Source organism: Monopterus albus, unplaced genomic scaffold (genome assembly GCF_001952655.1).
Source record: "Monopterus albus unplaced genomic scaffold, M_albus_1.0 scaffold10.1, whole genome shotgun sequence".
NCBI lineage: Eukaryota > Metazoa > Chordata > Actinopteri > Synbranchiformes > Synbranchidae > Monopterus > Monopterus albus.
In genome coordinates, this window is record NW_018127890.1 from 523820 (window position 1) to 540960 (window position 17141).

The 17141-nt window shown below is 40.5% G+C and overlaps 1 protein-coding gene across 2 annotated transcripts in view; it reads left to right on the plus strand.

Moving 5' to 3' along the window:
* galnt2 (UDP-N-acetyl-alpha-D-galactosamine:polypeptide N-acetylgalactosaminyltransferase 2) overlaps positions 1-13100 on the plus strand; it is a 55046-nt gene extending 41946 nt beyond the window's left edge. Inside the window, exons 4-16 of one of the 2 annotated variants that reach the window (XM_020590021.1) lie at positions 984-1082; positions 1198-1265; positions 1375-1440; positions 1569-1681; positions 3072-3159; positions 5751-5838; positions 5956-6059; positions 6734-6860; positions 9567-9659; positions 10967-11050; positions 11518-11644; positions 12307-12426; positions 12530-13100. In XM_020590021.1, coding sequence (XP_020445677.1) covers positions 984-1082; positions 1198-1265; positions 1375-1440; positions 1569-1681; positions 3072-3159; positions 5751-5838; positions 5956-6059; positions 6734-6860; positions 9567-9659; positions 10967-11050; positions 11518-11644; positions 12307-12426; positions 12530-12685 — 1333 coding nt within the window. In that variant the 3' untranslated portion in view covers positions 12686-13100. Of the gene's footprint in view, positions 1-983; positions 1083-1197; positions 1266-1374; positions 1441-1568; positions 1682-3071; positions 3160-5750; positions 5839-5955; positions 6060-6733; positions 6861-9566; positions 9660-10966; positions 11051-11517; positions 11672-12306; positions 12427-12529 lie in introns of both variants that reach the window. The other variant, XM_020590019.1, reaches the window with a different exon arrangement.
* Positions 13101-17141: the final 4041 nt, after the last annotated feature.

Sequence of the window (17141 nt, forward strand, 5' to 3'; positions counted from 1 at the left end):
AACTTGCTTTTAAAGTCTATTTAACAAACACCGTGACTGCTAAGTTTAGATGTGCATCATCCTGAGACACAAAGAAGGCAAACTGTCATCTGACAGCAGTAGTTTTATTTCTGCAGTGTATGACTCACAGTGTGTGATGTTTTTATTTTATAAATGCAGTGATCCGGCTTCTCTGATGTTTTGACTTAACTCGAGCAGCTCGAGTTATTAGCCTACTAGAAGAGCAGTGATGTGTCATTTGCACAGCAGCACCACTGATAATGATGGTTTTCAGAAAAACAGCCCAATTGTTTTTTGTTTTTTTTTTTCCTCCTCAGGCCAGCTACATGGTGCTTCAGTATGGAGCAAAACAACTTGCAGGCTCATTCTACAACTTTATATCACACAGAGAAATAAGCGTCTTTTTGGCCAGTAGACGTGTTCACACAAGTTTCACACAGGTTGTAATGTTAAGGTCACTTGGGATAGGAGGGGAAGATGTTTTCTCACAGAGCTGAATGCCTGATTTTCTCTGCCTCATCCTTGGCTCTCTCCTCTTCCTCATTCTCTTCCTCCCGTTTCATTCTGTCACCTGTGTTCCTCACTTTTCAGTCACTGCAGGATTTGTCTCTGCTGGACACAAACATAAACACAATCTCAAGGGAGCTTTGCCCTGTGGTCCGAAAAACCTGCTGTCAGTCCCGGCTTCAGCAGAGCATTTCTCTGCATGTGGAGGGGGGGGCGCTGCATCTCCTTTGTGTTTGTATGTTTGTATGCGAGTGTGTACCTCAGTGTCCTTGTGTGCTGAATTCTTTTTATTCTGTTCAAACATTCACAATCCGTTTAGGGAGCTGTTCCAACTCGTAGCTTGGTTTGCACATTCAGCTGTGCACTTATGTGCGTAGGACTCTTTTTTTAGTGCATCTGTACATGTGTAAGCATTTATGCTTTTGTATTTTGTCTTTTTATTCCTATTTTGTATGGCTGTGTGTGTTGGCGTGTAGTTGCAGACATAAACAATGGAAGTCAGACCTTCCGGCCTCCAGCGTCGTCATCACCTTCCACAACGAAGCTCGCTCTGCTCTGCTGCGGACTGTGGTCAGGTAGGTGAATGGTGTGCATGCTCTTCACTACTAAAACTTTTTATTTTGATTTGTCTGCTGAAATTTTTAGTTTTTACACTTCTCACCCTCTTATAAATTCCTTCTCTCTATTTAGCGTCTTGAAGAAAAGTCCTCCTCAGTTGGTCAAAGAGATCATTCTGGTGGACGACTATAGTGATAACCGTGAGCAATGCACATGAAAACGTTATATACACACTCATGTTGAATAATATTAGGTGTGCAAATGTAATCTGTGTGTCATCGGTATGCCATGTAATGGTGTGTGTTTCAGCGGAGGATGGAGCGTTGCTAGGGAAGATTGAGAAAGTGCGTGTGTTGAGGAACGACCGCAGAGAAGGTAAGTAGACACGGGGAAGGAAGAACGTTTATATCTTTATCCTAAGTGGGATGAAACTGTACAGTTTTGCAGCAAGACTGTTTCATTGTTAAATATTTTTGTGTGTGTGCGACTGCTGTTTCCTTCAGGACTGATGCGTTCGAGGGTTCGTGGTGCAGATGCTGCCACGGCGCCGGTCCTCACCTTTCTGGACTCTCACTGTGAATGTAATGACCACTGGCTGGGGGGGCGAGTGGCCGAGGTATAGTCACACCTTCATGCAGTGATACTAGGGCCAGATACTGATCTCAGTTCAATTCAGTTTTGATTCCTTTAATTTCATTTTGACTTGATCATTAAAGTGGGTATGTAGCTCTATAACATAGCACTTATTTTGTTAATTATGCATAAATCCTTGGTCCACAGCATTAGAACCAAGAAATGTGTTGATAATTTTGTCTCTAATGTGAAGTTTACATAATTCTGTATTTAAGTAAAGAACAATGTTGCTCACTTGTTGAATGCAGAAAAGTTTTTAAGTTCCCAAGATTCTGAGGAGCACTTCAGCATCTGAAATAAATGAATCATCATTTCATCAAATTGAATCAAATATAATTTAATGGAATTTAAATAGAGAAGAATTGAAAAATCCATCAATAAGCCCTAGCTCTAACCATCCAAGAGTAAAACTATTCACATTGGTGTCCAACATTTGGAGACAGCAAGGAGGAAAAACTTCTTTTAACGGAAGAAACCTCTGACAGACCCCGGCTCTTGATGGGCGGCCTTCTGCCTCGACCGTTTGGGACAAGTGGATAGAGGAGAGAGAAAAGAAAAGAAAAGCAACAGGACACAACAAACAGTCAAACACTGGGCAGGTTGATGTGGCCGGTGACATGTTAAAGAAAAAATCCTGAAGCAGAATAAACCTAAACTGAGCTCCATTATAGAAGAACAGTCTGGAGATATTAACAGTGAAACCTTTTAGTAAACACTTGAGAAGGAGCTTCTTCAGTGAATGCAATCTTAATGTGAAGTGGGACAGTGTGTATGAAAGGGAGGCTATTCTTTAAATATGTATCGGATACGGCTGAAAATAGTCTGATTCTGCCAAGCATGGTGTTTTGCTATTCCCAGGTTAATAAATGCCTAAAACATTTTGTTGTCAGAGTAAATAACCTTGTTTTTCTTTGCTTTAGCTGCAGTTCTAAATAATAAATCAGAAAAGGAAAGGAGGAAAATTGCAAATTGTGTGCGTTAAAGCTCATGTGTCATATCAAAGTGCCTCAGTCCAAACAGTCATTGCACTTGTCATTGTATGATATGACTACAGTGGCTTTCAGCTCAGGGTTGGATTTGATGTGAAAAGACGGGCCTGCTTTACTTTCAGTTCCACTTTACAAACACGTCGATGAAGGAAATATAGAGCACAAGCTTATGAGTCATTGGTGTTTAGGGAAACATTTACTTCTGCTCTAAAATTCCACAGAGCATGGAAAAATACTCAGTCATCTGTAGCTGTGCTTTCACTGGGCCTTTAATTTGACAGAACTTGTAGTAAATATTTATCAATGAGACATTTCCTGTTCAAATCTCGTTCATTGTTCACAGCTGAAAAGTTTTAATTTATTATTTTTTTCTGTCTCCTTCAGGATAAGACCAGAGTAGTTTCTCCAATTATTGATGTCATTAACATGGACAACTTCCAGTATGTAGGGGCCTCGGCCGACCTGAAAGGAGGTAAAGTACCCAAGTAGAGAGGAAGCATGCGCACACACACACACACACACACACACACACACACACACACACATTTAAACGCCTGTGTGGTTCAGTGACTCAAGCTCAGCAACAAGGGTGTGTGTTAGCTACATTTTTAGAAAATCGTTTCTTTACTGTGTGTGTGCTGATGTAGCAGCACTGATATCTGTTGTTTTGGTATCATACACTTTTTATTTAAGGCTGCTATTGTTGTGTCTCACACACAAGACAGTAAGTTCTGCCAAGTGTACCCCAGGTACTCTACTGCAGGAATGAACACCGTTCTTCTGACAGATATTCCCTCATGCGGTGTTTTGATGATGATTATAATGATGGAGACGCTATCTAACATGCCGACCCAGCATCTCCCATAGATGTTCAACTGGGCTGAGACCTGGTGACTGTGAAGGCCACAGTATATGATTCATTTCCATATTCATCAAAAATCCAGTCAGTGACCCTATGGATGGGAGGCACTGTCATCCTGGAAGAGACCTCACCCATCAGGATAGAAATGTTTAATCACAGGATAAAGGTGATCACTCACAATATAAAAACTTTGTATTGATTTACAGTTACCCTTCCCTCTAAAGAGACAGGTGGACCCAGACCATGCCATCATACGGGAGCCACCAGATCCCCTCACAAACCAACAGTCAAGCTTTCTCTTTAATTTGTCACCCGTCTTCTCTTGTCCAGCACCAAGCATCAGACAGACACAGTCAGTGACTCAGTGATGAACATAGTGCAGCGTTTAGCAGCTAAGGCGTAAGACTAGTTCCCACAGATGTGGATAGAGAACATTGTCACAACCGGGCTCAAAGAATGTAACAAGGAGGGAGTCCACGCAAGGGTTAAAATTAAAACAAATAGGTCTTTATTAAAATTAACAGCAACACAAAGCAAAACAAAGCTGATGCCAGGTAGATGTCAGATGTAAGAAGGGAAATGAAAATGTTAAATGTTTCAACCTTTAATCTGTAAATACTACAGCCATCTCAGTTTTGATCTGTCTAATGCAACATGGCTGCACATGGAGAGAAGCTGTGTGAACAGAAACCAGACTCGGAGACGTCATTACTATGGGAAGGAGTACAAGAGCATCAGTAGCTACTGAACATAAGCTGACACACTGTTACAGGAGTGATTAGGAGGTTTAGGAAGATCAGTAACAGAAGGCAAAGTGGCTCAAGAAGTGACGCCACACACAATTCATTATTAAACAGAAAAACTTTTGACTTGGCACAAGGATCATCTGTGGACACTAGATCAGACATCTCATGAAATCAACCCCTACAGGCAACATCCAAGAAGAAAACCATTACTCACACAATGGCACAGAACTACAAGACTAAACTTTGCCAGTGAACATGAAAAGAAGCTTGATGAATATTGCCAGCACTTGCTTTGTTCAGATGTTTGGCGTGGACCCGGCCGGGATGACCACGGTGACTGCACAGTGCCGACTGTGAAACGTGGAGGTGGGAGTGTGCTGATATGGGGCTGCATGCTAGTGAATAAAAAGATGACTCCCGGTCTGAAGAAATTGGACAGGAGAGGAAATTTCCAGCATGACTTATCTCAAACACACTGCAGAAGGACACAGGAGTTTTTAAAGGGGAACAAAGTGAACACTGTGACTTGGCGATGTATGTCCCCTGACTTGAATCTAATAGAAAACTCCTCCAGCAAAGAGCAGCTGAAAAGAATAATCTGTGAAAACTGGCAGAACATCTCTCCACAGATTTGTGTAAGACTAGGATCAGGAGGCCTGAATCTGTCAGCAAAAGTAAACTGGGACTTGCAAATATTTAAAAAATAATAACAGATCTCACTAAAGAAGGGTGCACTGACTTGTACTGGTTTTTATTATGGGCCTTTCAGCAGAGTGTAGTGAAACGTTTCTGGTTTTCAAATTTATTTGATTCACTCCTCTTGGACCTTACTACAGTTTTATTTGTTAAATACACAGGATTTGTAAGTACTTAACATTTTAGTGATATTGACCACTATTCACTTCTGCTGTTTAGTTACAATGTATCAGTGTTGTGTTTCCACTAGAGCATGGATCGGGCTGCATATTTCTGTCCAAACCTGACCCAGACAGCCTATAGTATAATGTCCGAACATGACCCAAGCCTGACGCAGTTGAGTTTGTACGGCGTTTTTCCCCTTATCATTAAATGAAGCAGATATTTAAGTGATCCAGCCGTCTAGACTGAAGTGTGACCTACATGTCTGAACCCGGCCCAAACCCTCAGGTACCAGCTGGTCCTGCTGGGCTCGGTATCCACACTCTAGTTTGCAGCTAGCTTCAAACTGGTGGCCAAAAATAACAATCAGTGCATGTTTAAGATTCCAGTGTTTGGGTTGTCCTGCAGTCATGCGCCAAATTCGGTTTGACTGACATCTGTCGGCACATCTGGTACTGTTTTCTATTAATGCATAAAAGTATATCAATGATATACTAAGTGACAAAACGGTACACAGCATTTCAACACCACATTTTTCCACTCAAACTATGTGATACTACTTAATCACAGCTAATAGTGTTGCTTTCATGTGTGTAGGTTTTGACTGGAATTTGGTGTTTAAATGGGACTACATGACTCTGGACCAGAGGCGGGCCAGACAAGGCAACCCCATCGCCCCCATAAAGTAAGACAAACACACACCCAAGCGTTCACACACAGCTGACACACTTTTATTTACAAGTTACCACCAGCTACTTATCTTCCTCTCTGCCTGCTCCCTCCTCTTGCTGTGCCCCTGCAGGACTCCTATGATAGCAGGAGGCCTGTTTGTCATGGATAAGGAATACTTTGAGCAGCTGGGGAAGTACGACATGATGATGGATGTATGGGGAGGAGAAAACCTGGGTAAGTGCTGCTGCAGCACAAATGTAGTAAAGTCATAGTGGTGTCACTGTCAAAGTGTAACTACTTAAATAAATCCTTGAAAAAACAGATCACTTCTCATTTATAAAACTCTTCCTGCTGGATTTGGTTGTGAAGTAGCACTGAGGATGTGTCTCACACTGTGATCAGCTCATGAGATCATCTGGGTTTCAGTGCCAGGATCATAATAAAGAACAGAAAACCCTCCAGTAATTTTCTAATCTTCCAGAATACAGTTGATTTGAGAAAATTACAGTGATAATGTGATAATGATAGAGGCCAGTAATGAGTGAAAATAACCAGTCACAATAGAGATACTGTACAATAACAGTGGTGTCTCCCTGTTGTTGTTGTTGTTGTTGTTGTTGTCTGAATTTGTTGAAAATGTTTAGAATACACAGCTGACAGGATGATTCATGTTTCTCTGGGCGTGATGTGATTCTTCAGAACTGGATCAGCAGTTCAGATTCTGGTTTGTGCGCCCATTTAGACAACTCTTATTCAAATGTTGGAGACAGAACCTGACAATAACAACACACTGAAAACATGTAGAAGCTGCTGACAAAACTGATTTTCTGGAGACAGTTTGTTGGAACAAGTGTGGGAAGGTGTTTCTAACCTGTGTGTGTGTGTGTGTGTGTGTGTGTGTGTTTCAGAGATCTCTTTCCGTGTGTGGCAGTGCGGCGGCAGCCTGGAGATCATCCCCTGCAGCAGAGTTGGCCACGTTTTCAGAAAGCAACATCCATATACCTTCCCCGGGGGCAGTGGCACTGTGTTTGCAAGGTACTACACATGCAAATACACACACTGAAAAGCACTCATTATCCAGCAAACATCATTTACTTATTTACTCCGGTACATTTCCCAGCCACATGTAACATTTTCACCATTGTCTAGCCTCTCTTGTTTAGAGACCAAAAACAAAAATGTCCTCATTACACTGAATATACACTGAATATACACACTGATGACTTCAATTCATGAAGTCATCAGTATTTTTGATATTAATACCAGTTAAAGTTTCAGGTCAATGTTTTCTCAGCTAGAACAGCTAAATTCAGACCCTGGGACTTAACAGTGCCGATTTTAAGACGCCATCATAAACCTGCTGGGCATGAGTGAATTCAAGGGGTCATATCTCTCCTATCAAGTCAGGGGCCGACCCCGAGCTGCACAACTCCAGTCCTAACGGAAAAATAAATTACAATAGACAATAAAACAAAGGAAAGGATGAACTTGACCATAAAACAAAGATGCTGCTGTCTTGGCTGACCTCACCCTGCTGAGCCTGTCCTCAATGGTGACCTCATCTTGTTCCGGTGCTGGTGGTTCAGAGTGGAAACGTTACTCGTACACTTCCTGTCTTTATTATTTACTCACTGGCTTAAATCCCCTTGTTACCCCTTTAGTTTTTATATACATGTACCAGACTATATAAAGTTGACCACACCCTCACACACAAACCAAATGTAAAGCCATCTACTTCTTTTTTGTAAATGTTCTTTGTCTCTTTTGTCTTCCATGTTCTGTCCTCTGTCCTGTTAACATGCTATTTTGCATTTCAATAAATAAATAAAATAAATCTGCTGGGCACACTGAGAGGGGACACCATTCCCTGGCTCTTAACTACAGTGCCTTTAAACTGACCTAACGTATTTTTAAGCTACTATTAACTCCCACACCCTCTGAAACAAAGTGTAAAAGCATGGCAGCTTGACCCTTATTTATATCCGTTTTAAGGCTGAGCACTGTTCAAATCGTCGTCTTAGTGCTCAGAAAAATGAAAATATGAACATTAGCATTTCCAAGACATCTGTTGATGAAGTTCATGAGATATGATTGAAAGTCACAGAACAGCTACTAAATGGAAAGATGATTTTCTCCTCATTTAAACTCTGTCATATTAAAATCGCAGTGGTACTTTATCTACTGTCAAATCTAATCCCAGTGTTCATACATTTCCCAGCACCATCAGCAGTTAAATCTTGTCAGAGATGTATTATGAGTTTTTCCCTTCTTATTTTGCAGGGGTTTTCACTCTCACTACAGCTCTTGTCAGGCACCTCTTCTTCATAGAACATTTCAGTTTAGTTATGTGCATCAGCTACTTTTGTGTAAATTATTTTCTGTGGTCGTCCTTTTAATGATGGTGCATAGAGGATGTTATTGACTTTTACTGCAGCTCTGAGACTCAAACCACTGTTAGATAATTAAACCCAAGCACCAACAATTAAAAACCAATAAAAAAGTAATCACCAGCTAAATTGTCTTCACATTTGGAAACAATGCCTTTGTTAAATACTGACAGCCTGTTTTGTTTTGTTTTTGTTTTGTTTTTTGCTTCTGCCATTTAGAGGGTTGATAAATGTGACAGCATAATCAGCTGTACTAATCAGTAGGGGACATGATACAGGGAGAGATATGGATCTCTGCTTTGAAAGTCCCCAGCTACAGGTAACCATCCCTGGAAACAAGCCCAGCAAACCCTCACGGCCAAGTACATCTGGGCAGATCTACAAATAGATACTAGGGAATTTAAAGTGGCTGTGTCAAGTATATTTGGAATCAGTTCATCACTGTCTTAAGCTGGCGTCTGAAAATTCTGAGATCTTCAGTGATATCTGTGACAAATCTATGGCAAATGCAGCTGCGGGAATAAATAATAGTTCCAACAGCTGCAGAGAGTGACAAGAAATTCATCCAGAAACACGCAATTAAAGTACACTTTATCACTTAGTGAATACTTTGAAGCTGTGACATACAGTAGATCGTTATGAATGGACCCTGAGGTCCAGTGGACTTGTATGAACATCAGCATTAGATCAAACTGTTCTGAGATTATTATGATGTTAACTGTGGATGTGACTCCGATACTCCAGCCTAGGTTACGCTCACATCACCTGCTGAAGTTTTTGACTCGGATCAGACTTTTTCCAAAGATGAGTTAAAAAAAAAATCAGATCTCACCTGTGTTCAAACCTGTCACAACCCTGAATGAAAGTATTAACAAAAAAGTTACCTAACAAGAATCAAATGTGTTTCATAACTTTTTACAACCTTTCAAAGTATAGTTTATTAATTGAAGTAACATTCTCATCTTTCAGCCTCAACAATGGAGGCTCACAGTGCGGTTTTGCTTTCGCTCTGCTTCAGTTCACCGTCTCACCCTTTAGTTTGAATAAAGCCCCAGACATGGTCCCATGGGGCTGCTGTCTCGTGACCCTGGGGAGCTACGAGACACCATCTGCTTTATCTGCTTGCATGACATTGTAATTACTACTTTGTGAGGAGCATTTCCCAGATATCCAGGATTTACTAGACCAACTTAAAACTGATGTTACAAAAAACACTAGATCCCATATTTATTTTCTATTTTATTTGTTTATTTTTACAGGGGCATTTGTTACATATCACATTTTATTTTCTGTCATACGTCTTCCTGTTTTATCCTTGTCCCTTTCCTAATGTTTTTTTCTCCCCCTCTCTCAGGAACACAAGGAGAGCAGCAGAGGTGTGGATGGATGAGTACAAAAACTTCTACTATGCTGCTGTCCCCTCAGCCAGAAATGTCCCCTATGGAAAGTAAGTACTGTTAAATGCAAGCCTTACATAGTTTGACAGAGAAATATGTCGCAAAATGAGAAGATCACAAAGGCAGCCACATGAGTAGGCAAACTAATTTGACTGTTATAGAGCATGCCAGCTGTAAAATAGGCAGATAAAGTTGCTTCAAAGAGGGCAAAAATGCCAATGCCTGATTTGCACTTATCAAAAACTTGTTAGTTATTTGGTCACTGAGGTGATTTGTGTGAAAACACCAAGGCAAAATAACAGGATGGACAGTTGTGAAATCTTATACTGACATTCATGTTCCCCAGAGGATGACACCTACTCACCTCAGTGATCCCCTGTCTCTTCATCTAGTGCACCAGAAGGTCAAAATTGAAACTTATCCAGTGCTTAAGTTATAAAATAAGACACCAGCAAACTAATGGCCTGCCAGTCAGCCTAAGCTCTTTGTTAGCAATTGCCAGATTAATAGGTACCAAGCTAAAATGAATGCAGTCAAATCTGAAAACAGTCTGACAATAAATCCTTTTTCATGAAGGTTTTGTAAAGGTGTTGTGTCAACTGTCTGATCATTTTGGAGGATGTAGCTATGTTAATAAGTGTTTATATTATGTTTTCTGCCCCATTTGTATGAGTGAGGCTGGGCTAAGTAACAGAAAGCATTGCTCTATAACAGTACAGTTCAATAGCAGCACAAACTACAGCCTCCAAAATGATCACACAGTTGAGTCAACACCTCTCTGAATCAGTTCAAACATGATCACCTTCATAAAAGGAGGATTTATTAGAGAGCTGTTGCATTACACTACATTAGTTTTACAGTATCTTTGTGTACCTAATAAACTGCCACCTGGGTGTATTAGCATGCTAGCATGCTACACATCAGAGAGAAGCTACTCTGAACACATAGCTCTGACAGCTCTACTTATTAATGTCTTTAAATTGTATATTGTTTTTAACTGCATTATTATCCATGTTTCTTGTAACTTTTGTCCATACTAGCTTACTGCTGCTTTGTGCCTACACAGAATATTCTACACAACAACAAAACTCCCACATTCACACCGCGTGGCTGGACAAAGATAAAAATACTTGTGTGACCTTGTGGGAGCACACTTGGCATTTCCCTCAAGTGCCAGCCAGAGCAGTTATTTCCCCAGCGGATGAAGCCTCAGACGTGCGCTAGGCCTCCGCTCTCTGCCCTTACACAATGACTGAGCAGGACTGTAATTCAGTCAAACTTTAGAGACTCATTGGAAACCACAAGTGATGAACCCTTTAATTCTCTTGCTCTAACTCTGCCTCTTCCTCTCTCACAGCATCCAGAGTCGTTTGGAGATGAAGAAGAGATTAGGCTGTAAGCCATTTAAATGGTATCTGGAGAACGTCTACCCTGAACTGAGGTTAGAAAATGAGAACATTTCATGCAATATGATAGGGTACATGCTGTGACATTTAATATTACATAATGAGACATAAATTACATTTAAGAACTTGCCAGGAGTTAGCAGTATGACATTATGATCTTCTGTGTGCTGGGCTCCAATGTTTTATACTTAAATAAGACTCTCAAATGACTATAGTGACTCTAATGACTAGCCATTACCAGTAATTACGGTTCAAGCACATTAGGTAGGTTTGCAATTTGTCACTTACATGAATGAAACTAGTAATGTGTAAATGTAAAAGATCTAAATTCTCATAATTTCACATGTAATCATTTAAAGACAGCACTTGTCAGTAAAATTATTAAAAACATAGTTCTCTTTTCTTTTCTGTCACCATGTTACTATTAAATGTAAAACCTATAGAGTTCATAAAAGTGTGAGACAATTCATACACAAATTAACAGTGCTTTATTTGTGTTCAGGGTCCCAGATCACCAGGACATTGCGTTTGGCGCCTTGCAGCAGGGAGGAAACTGTTTGGACACCCTGGGTCATTTTACTGATGGGGTGGTGGGCGTCTACGAATGCCACAATGCCGGGGGAAACCAGGTAGCATTACAGCAACGACACATACAGGTCAGCTTGTCAAATCCTTGCTCTAAAAACAGTTGGTGGCACTTGTGGTGAGGGCACAGGTGGTACATTAAAGGAGGATTCAGTCATCTTAGGTCAAATTTTACAGATAGTGTGATGTTCTTAGCACGACTGTAGTAAAGCTACAACGTGGAGTAAAGGGGTGAGGGGGAGACACCACATCCTGTCCCAGTTTCACTAAAAATGTGTAAAATCTTAGTTAGTTCATCCTAAATGTGATCACTACTTGGTTTTAGGGTTAAGGTTAGAATTAGGTTTACATTGGGTTATAGTAAAGCTTGAAGTTACGCATTTAATTGTGATGGTTAGGTATTAGGGTAACGGTCTAGGGAATGCATTATGTCCTCATAAAGATAGCTGTATAAATGTGTGTTTACGTGCCCATAACTGTGTCCACGCTTGTGTCTGCCACTTCTTAAATACTTTCTTCCAGAAATAGAACGACAGGTGTTGTGGTCTTACAGGGAAACCAGTGCCACTTAGATTCTGGTTTTACATGGCTGGTTTACCCCCATCATTTAGTTTGGAATTACCTGTAGCTTTGGCTAACAAAGACACTCGATGGACGTTTGGATCTATTTATACCCTTATTTTAATTTGCATTTATTTTTGTAAAGGAATGGGCTCTCACCAAGGATAAATCAGTTAAACACATGGACTTGTGTCTGACTGTGGTGGACAGAACAGCCGGCTCCCTCATCAGACTACAAGGCTGTCGAGAGAATGACAGCAGACAGGTAAAAACACAGAGTCTGATCATCTGCCAATAGTGCACTCCTGTAGAAAGACATATGTAACATTTCTGCACTGTGTGTGTTTTGTATGTTGTCATCGTCTCAGAAATGGGAGCAGATCGAGTCTAACTCCAAGCTTCGCCACGTGGGCAGTAACCTGTGTCTGGACAGCCGCAGTGCCAGAATGGGTGGACTCACCGTGGAGGTGTGCAGCCTCAGCCTCAACCAGCAGTGGAAGTTCACTCTAAATTTACAATCATAGGGGACGCTACAGACCGCAAGAATTGGACAGACACAACAATAGACTGAGAGAGATAGATGTAGGCTCGAGGAGAACGACAAACTCGATGGGTACACGGATCCTCGTCGGAGCCACGTCTACACTCTCTCCCACCTCACCCCTCCCAAAAAACAACAATGAGCCACACCCACTGTGGGAGGGGCTTATAGACCGTAATGGAATAAACAGGAACCTGGATGGTGACAGCGAGGATCATGACGAATGCGGTGAAGAGGCTCTCCATTCAAATTGCATACCTCAGTGTTTTTTCATTGATGGCTCCAGACAAGTGAATTCTTTCTGTTCTGTAACTTTCTTCAGTGCAGGTGAAATAGAACTCTGATGTTTTAATTTGTAATTATTTTATTTTCATATTAATTTTTTTTTTTTTTTCCTTGCTTTTAATTTTCCCCCCGGGGGTTTTCGGGGACTTTCTTTTTATTTTGTTCTTGAAAGAATCTGATGTTGGTGGTGGTGCTCTCTGTCAGTTGGTTTTCCACTCCGAGCTAGACCCTGTAAGGGCAGACAGGAGCTTCAGGTTGCGGTTTCGGTGAGGTCTGGGTTTATCGTGATGTGAAGGGAGGAAATTGACTCTTTTCCTTGAGCTTTTCCTCTCGTTTGGTCTTATTAGTTTACAGGAAAAGAAACACAAGGCGGAGAGAATAATGCTATGTGTACTGTACAGATTGTGTCTTGCGGAGAGGAACAGATTCTCTCGATGGGGTCTGACGCCCGTTTGGCTGGATATCCAGGTCCTGAAACCAGGAAGTGTCTTGAAGCGCACTCTGATGATTTACTGTTTGTCTTCAGGCTGTAACACTGGCTGGTACAGCATCTCCACTTCTACACCATTATGTCTCTAAAGAAAATACACAGAAAACTCTCTTACCAGTGTTTTTTGTTTACTTTTGTCAAAAAAAGAACCACATTTCAAATGAATGTTTTATGTTTTCTTGCTACACTCATCTTGCGCCCTGTGCAGTGGTTCAGTTTATAAATGATCTTTTCCCCAGTACAGATCATTGCCTTTGCCTGTTTCTATATTAACAATGTAGGAAGGTCACTGCCCAAACTGGATTTAAAGTTGAAGCTTCTTCTTTAGAGCTAACAGGTGTTGGCTGCAGAGAGATTACAGTGATATTTTATCACCATGATGACCTGTTTTACAGATTAGCTCACATAGGCATGAATGAGATGGTGCATGCACTGGTGTAGTTGAAGAAGGAAAACAGTAAGAGGTAGTCAGGTTTTATCTACGCACTGTAAATCATCATATAGGAATTTAGTCGAATCAACCAATTTTTTAAAACTGCCTTAAATTTTATATTTCATGCTAATGCAACTTATTTCTAGTTTATATTATGAGTTGATCTGAGACAAAATGTACACAACTGGCCATATGTGTTATCTTAAAATGAATTTTTAGGTTTAAAGAACTACCATATTCAATAAATTAACAAATTTAGCGATATTTAATTAGGATTACATTGGACATAATATTTGGTTGCATTGGATGAACAAATAGCATTTTTGACTTGATTCAAAATTTTAAAGCAGCACTTTCACATATATTTTAAGTTGAAATAAGTTATTTTTACAGTGTAGAGAACTGACCTGTAACTCTTGTTTACAAAGTAAAATTTTGTTTATTTCAGCTTGTGAACAGATGCCATGCAGAAAGAAAAAGACTTCTAAAGTCCAGGCTTTAGTCAAACTGTATGAAATGTGCATGTATGTCTTAAAAGCACCTTCTGGCTGCATGTATCACCAACACGTTCCCACAGTTACACTCATTCAATGATTTCAATTAGCCTATTTTTTTCTTCATTGTCGCTGCTTGGTGACCATCTGTTCACAGACTGCAATAAACAAGGTTTTACGGTTTGTCCTCACTCAGTTTCTGCTAGAGGTGAGCAGATTTTTCTGATTGTACAAGCAGAACTGTTCAGCTTGTGCTGATGCAAAAAAAAAGTACAGTTGCTGAGCTGCTCCATCCGGTGCAACACTACATTTGGTGTCACCAAAAAGCATTGTGCCACTCCTTATTTTCTTTTACATGACAGTGCTGCTGGTGAAACCATTTCCAATACAAGCAGCTGTTTGCTTCCTCTTAACTGCTATGACCCTCAGTACTGTTAATCATCGGTAAGTCATGATGGGGGATTTGGTTTTGATTAAATTTGGAGTGACTCTCCACTTGGTAGCTTCAAGACACAGGTAACACAAAACAGAGAGTAGCCTGTATAAATTACATCGCCTGTTTCCTGGTTTATTCTAGAAAGAAGCTGAAGCCTCGAGTGTTTTAACATCAGATATCTTCTCTGTTTTCTATTTCTTTTTCTCTCTCACACACACATGCACAATCACATCCTTGCTCCTAAATGCTCCTTTTGGTTTTTTTTTTTTTTTTTTTTTTTTTTTTTTTTTTTTTTTTTTTTTTTTTTTTTTTTTTTTTTTTTTTTGCTTTACTGACAAAGACAACTGGCCATGTTTGCTGTGTTGTCTGATGTTCTTGTATCCACATCATGTTTTCTGCCATTTTGTTCCTCATACCTGATGTTTGCCTTGTCTTGTATATCCACCCATCTGTAAGCAGTGGAGTCAAGAAGGTCAGCTGAAGCTGTGGCTAGTTGGAAAGCCTATCCTGTGACTTGATAGGTTGTTGCCTTGTGATGCAAGGCACAGGACCCACAGGTGAGACTTAACCCAAGGGGGAGCCTAGATGTGGGGATGGTTTTGTGTTTCTCTAATGACCAGATTCAAGGGTCCAAAATAGGTTCAAGGTTTCAGTTAATTAGGAGGACTTTGATTTATTTAAAAATTTTAAATACTGGAAATATTTGTGGTTTCTTTGCCATTCTGTTTGGAAACTGCGAAAGTACACAAAACGTTTTCTGTTGACTTAATTTCTGAAGAATGTTGCAATATAGAAGACTTTTTGTCCGTTTTCTTCAGTTGAACATCTAAATGGTGTCTGCAGTCAAATCACAGGCTTTGGTGGAGTATGTGAAACTAAAGGCATGTGATGACAGACACTTCATGTGAGTGGACAACGCGTGTTAAGACGACAACCACATCATTTGCTCCGTGTTGCACATATGCGCAATTCTTCAAAATGACTGAAGCTCTTGAAAATTTGCCATTTCTAAAGTGAAAACAAGTGTTTATTTTACACCCGTTGCAGGAATGGTACCATCTTTTCACACATGGTTGGTTAGAGATCAGTTATCACCTTATTTTGAAATAGCAAATCCAACAGCTGTTTGAGCCTGAGGGGTGTGAACATGCAGATCATTCAGTGGGCAGGCTGACAGCTGGGATGTCCTGGGTTAAATTTTGCATCATATACATATGATAGACAAGTGTTGCAGCCTCTTAGTTTGGTATTATTCTGACATCCCTGTGTGTGTCGTCATAATTTGGTGCTCTTCACTGTGGGATAGGTATAGATCTCAGACATTTTCAAAGCATCCAGTCCACTGTACTAGTCAGTGCGGGTGACATACTGTGGCCTGTAGCATCCTCTATTGCTGCACTTGTGCACTAGTGAGTAACAACTGGAGGACTAGAAAAGGAAAGAGACTCATCTGCTGCACAACCTGAGAGTTTCAGAGATATCCCTGTTTTTCATTAGTTTTACTATATAAACTGTTAAATCTGCCCTGCTAACTTGGCCAGGCAGTGGAAATAAGCCTAATTACAACAGAGAACAGGCAGCAAACTGCACACACCTGAGTAAATGCTGTCTGCTACAGTGGTTCAGATATGTTGTTTAAAGCCTTTTGTTTTTAGTCTTATTCTTGTGATGATGAACCATTTGCTATTTTATGTTTTATTATTTTTATGCTATACACAGAGAAAATGACTAACAATTAAGTAGTCCATCGCCTCATTTTGATTGGGTGATTAAATGTTTACATCTTTAGCACAACGTGCCAAAGTTCCCTCTTGTTGTTTCTGTATGAGGAGGAACGAGAGGGGGTGAAAGCCTTTGGGAATAAGTTGCAGAGAACTCATTAAGTATTGAATGCACATTTGCCTACATTATGTTGTGTATCTCACTTTTCTTTATTTTGTGCCTCAGTTCAGCCTGCAGGCCAAGCCAGGGCGAGGATGGCTCTTAGCTGCTGATCTGGAGTCACTTTTATAACGGACCAGGGGTATAAATCTCTTGTTGTGTAATGGAAACATTCATATCTGAGGCAGAGCCAGATCTGTGTGTGCTGTGCTTTGAAAACATAATTCAAAAAGAGGAAGAATATTGTCAGTCTTGCAGACAGGCACATTTGTTACTGCTGAAACAGGGTGTATAACTGAACACCAATGAACAACAAGAGTATCTACACCACTGAGCCACTTCATTCATACTCGCTGTGTTTTAGAGGGAAACATTCGACACTTTATTTGATGGAGTTCAACAACGGGAGGAGTAAAGTTC